Below are 12,864 nucleotides of genomic sequence, written 5' to 3'. Positions count from 1 at the left end.
GATAACAAAGATAAAAAAAAAAAAATAATACATCTCACTCTCTTACGTAGATTTTCGATATCAGAGACAGATATAAATATTATTTTATCAATTTTGGACAAAAGAATGAAACATTTCTGCTTGATAAAATCAAGATAATAGATCAAAACTGTTGATAAGACAGCGTACGCAAGATGTAGGATGCGCAACGTATCTTACATTTTTCTTAATATTGAATCCCTCGTTTCAGTAGACAGATATAAATATTATTTTTTAAATTTCGGACAAAACAACGATAAAATCATGGCAGAAGATTAAGAGCTGTTGATAAGACAGGGTGTGCAAGCCGTAGGCTGCAACGTATCTTACATTTTTCTTGATATAATCCCTCGTTTCAGCGGGGATGGTAAGCCAGCGTTGCTGGTACTGGAACTTCATTTCGGGATCCTTGGAGGTAAGTTGGTTTTTGAGCTGTAGACCCGCTGCCATGCGGGCGACGGGGCTCGCGCCGACTGTGACCAGCACGGCGCTGAGTCGTTGCACGAATTCATGCTGAAAAAAGAACAGGCAAAAATGAGAATCATTTTTTTTCCATTTTTTTTTCTAAATTTTTCTCGATCGATCCCTTCGATTACTCACAAGATTGGAGTCGGCCGCATGCTGCAGATAAGTCTGCGCTGCCACGAGCTCATTCTTATCTGAAAACGAGAGAAAGAAGCGTATTATTAATCCCGCAGCGGATCGGTAAATCGTATAGGTTAGACTAGCGAAGGAGCGCTGTATCGTGTAGATACGAGAAGCAACCGTCGTGCTCGAGGACAATACTTTTCCGGCGACGAACAAAGCGCCTAGCAACAGCGCGATATCGCGCGCAAGAAACGCGTGCGAAAATGGCCCTCGAGCTCGTCCGCGAAAATCGAGGAGGACGAGACGAAGAGACGAGACGTCGAGGAGACGAGTCTGAAATCCGCGGACAACGGAGCACGTTGCGAATGAATGTTTCTCCTCCCGAAAGAGAAAATTGCGACGCGCACGCGAAACGTCGTTTCGTCACGAGACGTTTACTCTCGGGTCTCGGAGTCGTCTCGGCGTTTTCCCTCGTCCAGGGGACGAGATCTCTCGCGGAGGACTCTCGTCTCCCTCACGAGGAAGAATCGCCGGTATCCGGTGACATCGATGGCACGGTGCCACGATGCTCGGATCCGATACGGAGTATCAGTACTCACCCGACGAGACGGTCCTCTCGAGGAATTGGATCAGCTGCAACGTCGTTGGATCCATCTGCATGGTTAATAGCAAATCGATTCTCGATTTACGGGGCGATTCGTCACGAGTCCCGCGATCGTCGACGGGAGGGTATAAGAAAGTTCACGCCTGTTCCCTGATACGAAAGTTCTCGGCGCGACCGGCGGATATCCACATGTAGCCACCACCGACTCAACTGCCTTCGACTTTCCCCCTACCCTGCGCAGCCACTTCCTGTGCCTGGCGGCCCGTTCGCTTCCTCTTCCTCGCACCGGCGCGATTAATCGTCTCCTCTCTCTCTTACTCTCTTTCGCCTCGTCGCTTCCTTCGCACGCGACGTGCGCGTAGGGATATCCGCACCCTTCGATATTCACGTGCCCGAATTTATTTCGGAGTCGCGATTACGCGGGCTGAAAAAACGATTCCGCGCGAAGAACGATACGTGATTTACGCGATGACAGTTCCGGACGCGAAATTAACCTCGTGTTTCTCCGTTCGCGGTCGTGTTGTGTTTCCACGAGCGCGGACTACTTTCTCGGAGCGTGCTCGTTGCCAGGCAACGCGCATGCGTCAGTCGATGCGCGCGTCACCTGGCAACGCTCGCCAGCGGCCTCATTGGCTACGCGTCTGTGCGCAAGTTCGGACCGTTGACGTTGGTGGGTCTTTCGATTTGAGATGCGTGTTTTTCAAGTAAGTTGCTGCATCATCTTTCGAATATCATCTTTCGCGCAAGCATTGTTTCCGCGAATACAGACTGTTGCTCAATTTACGAACGCTCGATATCATTGTTTGCCGTAAATATTTGCCGCGTGTACGGATGACATATATATATATATATATATATATATATATATATATATATATATATATATATATATATATACATATACATATATGGTATATAGCATATACTTTATGAATCATTATCTAAAAATAATTAAGAAATTTTAGATACTTATTAGAAATGCGTAAACATATATAACATTATCGAAAATATAATTATAAATACATCAAAAATTAAAATGTCACTTTTATTATCTTTTCTTATCTGCCATATAGATTAATCCATTATTGAGCTATATTCTCTTGCATAGATTATAGATTATGCAAAAAAAAAACATTTGATATATCTTCTAAGATATATATATATATATATTTAAAAAATTATATATATATATATATAATTTTAAAAATATAATCAAATTTATCTCTATATAACAATGAGAATAAGCGCATAGCTTTTTAATCGCTTATTTGAAAATTCTTTACATATTTATAAAAAATAAATCTTAAAAAAATTATATTTTTAATCAATAATACGCATATAACTTAAATTAATCAATATAATACAGAATATTTACAAAAACATTGCAGATTTACATTGCACATATTTAGAATTTTAGAATTGTATATTAATGATAATTTAACGTACTTTATCCATCAAATAAATCTGTCAATAATCAGTAATATCTTTTACAATTATCGATATTAATTTAAAGATAATTTATAAATATCTATATATTTTATTAATTTATTGCCGATATGAGCACTTATATAAAGACAATTTTTATTAAAACAGCATCAAAGCTAGACCGTAAAATCTGGTTTGCGTATGTAAATTCTAGAACCGGTATGATATGTTTTAGAGTCGATAGCCAGGTGTGCATAATTATCTTTCATACTTATAAAAGATGGGTTGATATAAAAGGCTGCCCTTGAACTAAAAAAATGTCGGATGCATTGCGAATTGTTATATAAAAAATCAGGAGACAAAATACAAACGAGGAGCCATTGCAGTGAGAGGATTTAGATGGGCGCGAAAAACTAGAATCGATCGATTACATTTTAGTAGATTTAATGAAACGATATACAGAATACATTTGCTTTCGTAATGCATCGCAACGCATTCTCGCGTGCCTTACCATCTATATCACATGTCAATTTTTTATTTATAAAATATAATCGTTATAATTTTTTGTTCTCACATATCTTGCCTTTGAACTGCCTCCCTTCGTCATTTATATCGAAAGTGTATATATATATTTATATGTATGTATATATATATTTTTTATTTATATATATAATATATTCATTTATTTGTATATCTCTGTGTATATTTATATATATATTATTTTTATTTATATATATATATATGTATATATTATTCCAAGCGAGAGGAAACTGTGTTGCGGCTCGGCACAGAATTAAAAACGAATCAGGCCGGAAAGAAGGTATTATGAATGTGCGCGCACATGTATGTGTATGTGTGTATGTATATGCTAATTAATATTCGAGTACAGTATTACACAGTGACATATTCATCGTTTCGAGAATAATCGACGGTCGTATGAATGAAAAGATTGGCGCCAAGTATTTCTCCTCTCGCAATTTTTCATATTTTTAATCACTAAAATTACATCTGCGTACTTTCTCACCTTCTCTTTCTTTTTTTCTTTATCTCTCATGCGATCGATCGCGTAATCAGTGAGATTGCATAATCGTGCGATGGAATTAATTATCACTTTTCAATTCGTACGACCGTCGATACATCGACATTTCATCGGCTTTCCTTATGTTTCTTCTTTATTTAATTTACGATTAATGTGTTCAATCATTTGCATAACATGTAGCATATAAAAAGGGAGAGGGGGAAGAAAGATCGACGATCTATCAAAAGATCTATAATGCTTTTTTAGTCTGAATCGTCTTACAACACTTATGTGGACGTTTGTTGGCTGCTATTCACATTGTCTCTTTGTCTATGTGTGTATTAATTTAGTAAAATTTATTTTCAGTAACAACGTTCATTCTTTTTATATATATATTGTATAGACAAAGTGCATATATGTATATAGATTAAGCGCGTGTAAGAATACATTTGTAAACGCGATTTTTTTTGGCCGAGCATATATCTGTGTTTGTGATATGTGCATGTGTATATGTATATATGTGTGCGGACATTCGTACAATAGAGTGAAACAGCAAAAAAATAAGTAATTTTAAGAGGAATATTTTACTCTAAATTTGTCTTTTTGTTATCGAAACAATATACTATTTATACGAAGACTATATAACATTTATTAGATCGCTATGTTGAAAATTTTTACGATATCAAATTCACAAATATTGTAAAATGTGTAGCAAGAAAGTTGTATTTGCGCGAGCTAATGTTTATAAAAAAATGAATTATATTCATGTTTCAACCAGTTTAGAGATATACTTTTTTTATTTATAACTTTAATCTTTTTAAGTTTTATTTTAAGAAGATATATGTTTCTCTTAATAGTGTGATTAATGAAAGTGAGACGAGTTTCTACAATGCACAGATTAAAAAATTGTTGTGTATAAATTCGAGAAAGAAATTCAGATATTACATCTTAAAATAATTAGTTCTTCTTCAAAATGATAGAGAAAATTTAATAACTTGTGCACATGAAGAAAGAGTTCTATGAGAATTTTTTTCTAATCTGGAATCTATTCAGAAAATTTAATTTTAAAAATTTATATATATAGTGCATTGTGTGTGGCGTGTTTTTTTTTTTTTCTAATTACCTTTCCATCATTTTGATGAAGAACTGTGCGACAAGTTCCGTATTGTTTCCACGATGAAACACCCATGTACATGAATGTCCGCCGTTTTACGAATATCAACGATATAGATATATAGATAAACTCAGTGTTGCGACGTCGATCGAAATATTTTATTAACAAAATTTCGAAGAGAATTCGAAAATAATCTGTTGATCGAACATTTATTGTATACATCGATGAAACGGGGAGAAGGGAATAGATTTACACCTAACGGAATTGACTGTTATTTCGTTACAGTAATGACAGATAATCGGTTTTAAACAACAAACGTCGAGACGATCTCGTTCGTTTTGTCGTGAGAACGACTTTATTGTTCACGCCCAAACGACTCGATCTTGTCCTCCTCCTCCTCTCTTTTTTTTCGCATTTTCTTCTCTCTCGCCTGTGTTCTTATGACAATTTGTCTCTTAAAAAATAATTCACCGCAGTGCTAAGTCCAGGGATGATTTTTCGATCAGGAGCGGAAGACATCAATCTTGCGCTTTCATCTTTCATGTAGACTCTTATTAAGAAAACATACATATAGGAACAAAAAAATATAATATATTTATATATTGTATCTAATATATAAATATATTCCGAATCTCTATTTCCTGCTTGTTTGAGACCGGAACTCTTTGCGGTTTTCTCATTCTAGTCGAGCCTTCTCCGAAATCACGATCTCGATTTTCCCGCAACTCCTCTCCTGAAACCTTCTCTGGACTTGACACTTTATTCACGCGGACAAGAAAGTCGATCCCTATATCCGAGGATCCCGTCAAAACATGAGGACTGATATGAGGAGAAAGTAAGGCAAATCTCAGGCAAAGCGTTCGTCCTCGAGGATTCCAATTGCGCCGAAGCGTTTCTTACAAATATGAAAAATAATTTTCGATTTTTTTTTTATTATATAGCCGCGTATGTTGATGCCAATGTACTATTTCATTTTTTCAACATTAATACCAAATTATTTATTTTAGTCATTTTTATCTCCCGGAATTTTTTTTCGTCTACACACATCTAGTCCATTATTAAATACTTATATTTTCGCAATTTGGACGGACGAAAATATTTATTATATTTACCGAAAAGACATTAGTTTGTAAATATTTCGAGCTCAACGACTAGTAATAGTGTTTCTATATATGTCTACAAATATTTTGTTATAATTTCCCATAGCTATGTTAAAAGGCTTTTTCTCAAAAAATTTATTTTTAAAAATTCTAAAGGCAAGATTTTATATTCCTAAAATTCTTCAATCACGACGATGGAATCATAACAATCTTATTATTTCTCTTGTTACAAAATATTCCGACAGGACGTTGGCATCAATGATATTTGGCGTATTTTGAACAAGAATTTTTCTATTTTATCGCTATCAATTTCGCGAGGCGAATTAGTTTCTTTTAAACAAACGCTTTCGAAATTTTGTGCCCTTCGTGTGAATCCTCGAATAAGGAAACGATATCGCTCTGGCTCGTGTTATCCTAATTTCAATCGCAAGGGTTGCTCGAGCCTTTGCACCCTCGGATCCTGTTTACCTTGCATTCTTACCGGGCATTTTGTCTTTTGAACACTTGCACGCGTATTTATCCGCAAACCTAGACGTACTATTAACAAATCAATCGTATACAGAGACATGTTCTCTATGACAATTTTTTAGAAATCGGTGTGTTTGTCCATTGGACTTTGTATTTTTTTTTAATAAAACCAAATTTTGCGCGCTAGAAACGGAATTGATACATTTTTCTTATAGAAAAAATAATTAGAGTTAATTGAGTAGACTAATCACTCATTGCTGTTATCGCTAATGTTTAATGCACATATGATATTACGCATATCATATCACACTATATCGGCTAATAATAACAGTGATTGCACGCTTGTAAAATGTAATAAGTATATTAGAGCATGTGCAATTTTTATGCAAAATATTTTGAATATTTTTTTTTTCTCACTGTATTTTTAAGGATGAATATATTGATATAAATAGTTATATAAAAATTTTCTGACAATCAAATACGTAAGTTTCCCTTGTGTTAAAATAATTCCTTTGTAATAATTATTAATAAATAGCAATATATCACAAATTAACAATTAATCCTTCATATAAAATATTTTATAGATTTGCATTCAGTAATTATCTATTATTGATCACGATCTCTAAAATATGTACAATATGTTCTATTTATTTAAAAAATTATTTTTTTCCAAATTAACTGTCTGATAAATTTACATTTTGATACAAAATGATATCAAAACTCTGTCCGCGCGCGCAAGAGGTTTTTAATCAGTAATTGAGAAAAAATTTTCAAAATATCACAAAGATTTACGATAAATTGGAGCTGATTTCCGTTTCTAGCGACAGAAATATTTGACTTATTTTGTGTACTTTGCTCTGTGCACACTACATCAACTGCAACACACGATTAATTGTTAAATAAAATATAGCAGACATCAATTCAAATATTTACAATCATAGAGAATTAATAAAAAAGTGAAATCGATATGTTTGTAGCTATCAATTCTGTCCAATCCGCGAAGCGTCGAGCATTTGCGGATACACACGACTTTAGATTAACATAACATATACACACGTAATTATCATATCTATTGTGCACGTACAGGTAATTAATGCAGTTTCTGTGTAAATGTGTCTGTTATGTATGTGTTTATGTTTGCTTGTGTGTTTGTATGGATCACGGTGTGAAGACAATGCCTGATTTGTTGTGTTTACGAAGCTCGAATCGCTTTATGATAGCGACGCGATGGGGTGGTATCGTAAGATTACATTGGTAGGAATAACTGCGCCTGAAGAAAAACAAAGATTTCATTTAATAAAGTCTAAAAAAATAATAAACTGCAATATAAAAAATTTTATTTGAAGCTTATTATTTTCGTGAATATTATCCCGGAAACTAAAAAAGAAAAAATTCAGTATATCTGTTTAAAATAAAATAAAATTAGAATTATAAATAAATATTAAAAACATCGAAAAAAAACAAGAAAACAAAAGAGAGGAGAAAAAGAGGAGAAAAAAAGAGTGCAGAGAGTTACTAATTTTTAATATATTTTTTAAAATAAAATAATATTTTCAGGAAGAGTGAGAATTCTTTTACGTATTTCTCTTTCTATCTATATTTTTGCATTCAAAAATTTTCATATTTATCTCAACAGTAAAAATAATAAAATCTTTTTTTCGCTGTAATGCAAAGTTATTCCCGATCTGTAATCTTACTTTATCTTACGGTTTACTTGCGAACGTGAATAAAATACCAAGATACATCAAAAAGAGAGATGCGTGCCGACTGCGGTAATTCTGGAGGCGAGAATGCCTGCTTAGCATTCTCTCTCGTCTGTCGTGTCAATCGAAGGGCACTGGTGCGATGAAGGACGTTTTAAAACGACGACGACGACGACGACGATGGTGAAGCTTACTGTAGCGAGACAATGGTAACACAAAGTGGTAGTAAAAGGTAACGCTGGTAACAGTGGTAGTAGTGGTAGTAACGTCATAGAGTAATAACGCTATTAATGAGTAGTAATAAGTATAACGGTATAGTAAAGTATAGTAGTTGTGTAGTAGTTAAGTAGTAGTAGCGGCGCGTTATACGTATATAAATAGGACACTCTACGTTAGTTTGATTAAAAGTAAATGTCATAACGTAATAGGTAACTTTAAGCCGGGCCCGCCTCGCCATCGTGCTGAATTAATTTTTTCTCACTCTTACTCTCTCCTTCTGTCTGTTTCTCTTTTTTTTTCTCAAACGAGGTGGACCCGTGGTTGTTCGCCTTAGCTCTCTAAAATCACATAAACGCAAGAGTAGTGGTAAAGAACCGATCGATATCGATCACGCACTTTAGACGACGTCCCATTAGCACTGACGATGCCGAGTTTGGTTGTAAGTGCATTGTGAAAAAAAGCTCCACGAACCAAGAAATCTGAAGTTTATGTCAAAGACGAAAATATTTAAATCAAGTCTGTGAATTAAAACTATAATTGTAAAATCTATTTGTAGATGCTATTCTGATTCTGATCTTATATAAAAATATGAGGTTTAATTAAAAGATGCATTAAGTTTTTTTCTTCTATTAATTGATCATTTATATAGTGAGACTATGCAATTTTCAATTACTAGGATGGACCTAGTTGTGTAAAATGCTTGTAAAAATATCTAGTTAATAAATATTTTACGATTTAAGATTAATTAATAATCTGAGATATTTGTTAAATTCTTGATAATCTCCTTAAAGATTGATATATATATAAAATGTGTAAAAAGTATAAAAATACTATGATTGAAATCTAATCTTTAATAGAGAAGTATACAACTTCTCTATGATTCTCCTTAAACTCATAAAATAATAACGTTCCTAAACTCACATTTTCCATTATCATAGACATTCAAGAGACACGTATTGCAATTTGTTAAATGCACATGAACCTCATAGTTTACTCTTACACATCAATTTCTATCATTCTTTATATATTCTTACGCTCGGTCTGTCAATTTGACTCGAGAATCCAAAGCGCACATTAGGACAGATATGACTACATGATATAAAACAAAAAAAAATAATAAAAAATACATATTATGCGACGAATAGAATTGCATCAATTTTTTACACGCATTTGAATCAATCGATGCATCGGCATCTGCACTCGGCATCGTCCGGCCGTCGAGAACGTCCTACCGACAGTCACATCCTACGTCTACTGTCAAGACGAGAGAGCGTTCATGCGCTGCTCTCCTCGCCATTGCTCTGATATGTTGCAAATCGCCGATGCGTTTTCCAGCGACGGGCAAGGTACTGCCGAAGATATTACCGAGATGTTCTCGAGTCGCGCGTATGCTAGCCGCGGGAAGGACGAGGCGAGGCGAGGCGAGGCAAGGAGAGTCTCGTATAAACTAGATAGAAAAGTGAGAAAAACGTCGCGTCCTTCGCGCGGAAAATCTTCCCGTCTCATAGAGGAATTCCTCCTTCGGTCCGCATTCAAGTCCGCGCGAAATCTGCTACAGCTAGAAGAGGGAGAACAGTGAAACCGCCTCGCAAATTCGCCTCACGCCCGCTTTCCGCTCCCGCCGACTCGCTCGTCGGTAATAGCAATAGTAGCTTACTATTAATAGTAAACGGCGACGTCTTCGACGTTCCGCCATCCGTCGCGCATGCAGAGACCTGCGTCCATGCATTCTGTACATTTGCATTCACACGCGACACACACATTTGCACATTCACTCGCACATGCACGCGTAAAACTTTCCCTTAACATAAGATTACCGTTCGCATTGAAACCGCGCGGACAATTTTCGCGCTCACTCGTACACGATCAGTAATGGTTCTCTTTGCTCTTCCTGCTCGACAAACCCTTCATGAATACTCTTCGTCAAGTATAAGAAGATGTCAAGTAAGGCTTCGTCGAGGACCGCAATGTACCCGCTAGATAGCGCGAGAAGTTGTACGCAAGAAGAGAATAAAGCTACGTGTAGTAATGCGAACTAAGAAGGATGCAATTAGAACGAAGATAACGCAACCGCACGGATCTGAGAAAGTAATTGTTCTATGTGCTGACGAGTCCTAGACTGTGCTCGGCTCGGTTTAAAAGGGCAGACTACCGACAAACATCGTCTCGATCAAAGGCGGCGCCGGCACCAGGTCCTCCAGCTTCAGGTAGAAGATTCGCTGGAGACCCTGGACCGAGAGACTCCTCAGCTCTGGTATCTTGCTTAGTAAATAAGACAGGTACTGCGACTTTCTCTGCGCCTCGGCGTTATAAGTCACGTGGTCGCGCAAAGAAGAGACGATCTTCATCTGCAACTGTTCCATACGCTGTGGCTCCTTTAATCCATATCTCTCTGAAATTTTAGAAACAAATTTGATTAGTATCATCGTTGATTAAAAATTGAACTATGTTGAAAATTAAATCATGAAAAGTTCTGAATAATAAAACAAAATTTTACAAGAAATTTGCCGATATTGACTATAATATCGGCAAATATCTTATAACTTGAGATTGAATTATGACATATCATTAATATTCACGAGATTAAGAAATATTGAACAATTAACGCATAATAATATTAATCACGCAATTTTCGATACGTAACTATGCCAAAATGGAAACTGCGACTGATCGCGCCTGTAAACCGCACACCTGCATGTCCGGTTGCCAACAGATCGCGTGCAAAACGCGGAGCATCGTTGTTCCTTTCGTCGGAATATCAATAGTTAATTGATTCGACGGATTAATTATTTATCCTGCAGACAGGCCGGTATAGAATGCAGGTAGGGTGAGCAGAGTGAAGGGAGATTGAAAGTACCGTTAAAGCGACTATCATTAAAATTGCAAACTGAAAATCATAACAATCACTGCGCAATTAATATTTATAGTAGCAGTGATTATATTATATGTACAAACTCATTATACAAACGCGTGACAATCTACACTTGATTGTTCAATTAATAATATAATGAAGAGTGAGAGCATCAGACAAATTATATATGAGTACTAACCGGTGACGAGGGTAAGAGCGCACAGGCAGGCGAAGGCGCTGATGTCGACCTCCAAGAAGTGAAGGGCTTTGCAGAACTCGAGAATACTATGCAGCCAATCGCCGAAACTGCGCTGACACTGCTCCAACGCCAGGACGACGCCGTTGCAGAACACCAGCTTCGTGTCGTCCGGATTCGTGCGGTACGCCAACCTGAGCACGAACAGTTCCAAGCTGGCTGATTGGAAGAGCAGTTCCTGAAATCAGATTAATCGTGGAATTATTAATATGTCGGTAAAATGCAAATTATTAAGTGATCAAAAGACAGATTTTTTGATCATTTACGTTATCAAATTGCATTTATAAAAGAATAATAATTATATTTTTATTTAGACATAATTTAAGCAGCAAAATCTTCTCGCTAATTTTAAGAATGTATTAACAAATTAACATCTATCGTCTTTTCGTGAGCAGTTTACTAGCCACCTGCTCGTCAAAAGCTCGTCAAGACTGACCTTTTAGAAAATGTATGAGCTATCGATCTCTAGTTCGCTAGTTCCCAATGAATATCGCCCGAAAGTCAATATCTGACTAGTTCAATATATAGGTATTACAAGAACGACATATATCTCGATAAAAGAGATTATGAAGAATCGGCAATTAAACTTTCAGGATTTTATATGTAAAAATTCTATAATTGGAAAAAATTTTTTTAATTAATTCTTTTAATTCTCTAAAATTTTTATGCGCCTTTGATTTTATATTTTACTATATTTATTTATTTAATTTATCGTTATAAATGATCGCTTACCTGATCTTCCCGCACTAGATCCGTGAATCCGGGGATTTTATCGGCAAAATTTCGGATGACGTCGATCGAGGTCGTCAACAGATTGTAGAATTGTTGAATCTTCTCCGCCTCGGTCATCGGGGGATCGCCCGGTCTCGGTTGTCGATATTGCGAATAATCGAGACTCGCCTTGTCCGGCGTTGTATCCAAATGGGCACGAACCAGAGCTGTGATCAAGGAAACCGGCGGACTCGGCGGAGATTCCTGCGGTGACTTGGGCTTTGAAGGCAATCTGCCTCGCCGACCTTTCAGAGAATCTGTTCTAACAACCTGCGCAGCAATTAAATAATGTAATTATTCTTGCTATTTTTTTTTAAAGCAGGTTTTAAATCTCAGACATTTTACAATTATTTTGTGCAATCGTTACTTACCTCCTTGACCATGCCGACCATCAGGCACTTCTGGAACCGGCAGAACTGGCAGCGATTTCGCCGGCGCTTGTCCACCGGGCAAGCCTTCTCGGCCAAACACACGTACTTGGAGCCTTTCTGCACGGTCCTTTTGAAAAAGCCCTTGCAGCCCTCACAAGTACGCACGCCATAGTGTTGGCAGGCCGCGGTATCGCCGCACACGGCGCAGAGCTGACTCGGGCTCGGGGGCGCGCGTTCACCACTGGTACCGCTTCCGGGCGACGGCGAACTGACGGTGGAGCTCGCGGTGCCGCTACCGCGCGGCTTCGGGGACTCTGTGCTCCCACTACTGTTAACACGACACAGGACGTGCATTGAT

General features: G+C 36.9%; 2 protein-coding genes and 1 long non-coding RNA gene across 7 annotated transcripts in view; 1 reads left to right on the top strand and 2 right to left on the bottom strand.

Annotated features, from left to right (window-relative positions):
- Fs(2)Ket (Importin subunit beta Fs(2)Ket) overlaps nt 1-1,718 on the bottom strand; it is a 14,940-nt gene extending 13,222 nt beyond the window's left edge. For 2 of the 3 annotated variants that reach the window (XM_085479862.1, XM_085479861.1), the window contains exons 1-3: nt 1,206-1,718; nt 619-677; nt 349-531 (exon numbers count right to left, since the gene is read on the bottom strand). In XM_085479862.1, the coding sequence (XP_085335988.1) occupies nt 349-531; nt 619-677; nt 1,206-1,266 (303 nt within the window). In that variant the 5' untranslated portion in view covers nt 1,267-1,718. The remainder of the gene's footprint in view (nt 1-348; nt 532-618; nt 678-1,205) is intronic. The other variant, XM_029320899.2, reaches the window with a different exon arrangement.
- LOC114944847 (uncharacterized) lies at nt 826-12,629 on the top strand. Of its 2 annotated transcripts, XR_003822279.2 has the most exons (3): nt 826-1,914; nt 12,115-12,425; nt 12,531-12,629. It is a non-coding gene; the product is annotated as an uncharacterized LOC114944847 (long non-coding RNA). The 2 variants fall into 2 exon arrangements; XR_014924063.1 differs by lacking the exon at nt 826-1,914 and having other exon boundaries at nt 6,830-12,425.
- The window catches only part of Hr38 (Hormone receptor-like in 38), a 65,712-nt gene continuing 55,910 nt past the window's right edge, over nt 3,063-12,864 (bottom strand). The window contains exons 5-8 of one of the 2 annotated variants that reach the window (XM_085479863.1): nt 12,507-12,864; nt 12,097-12,405; nt 11,308-11,542; nt 3,063-10,649 (exon numbers count right to left, since the gene is read on the bottom strand). In XM_085479863.1, the coding sequence (XP_085335989.1) occupies nt 10,393-10,649; nt 11,308-11,542; nt 12,097-12,405; nt 12,507-12,864 (1,159 nt within the window). In that variant the 3' untranslated portion in view covers nt 3,063-10,392. The remainder of the gene's footprint in view (nt 10,650-11,307; nt 11,543-12,096; nt 12,406-12,506) is intronic. The other variant, XM_029320900.2, reaches the window with a different exon arrangement.

Source organism: Nylanderia fulva, unplaced genomic scaffold (assembly GCF_048542155.1).
Source record: "Nylanderia fulva isolate GAGA-0341 unplaced genomic scaffold, ASM4854215v1 Scaffold13, whole genome shotgun sequence".
NCBI lineage: Eukaryota > Metazoa > Arthropoda > Insecta > Hymenoptera > Formicidae > Nylanderia > Nylanderia fulva.
This window is presented reverse-complemented; position numbering and strand designations above follow the sequence as displayed.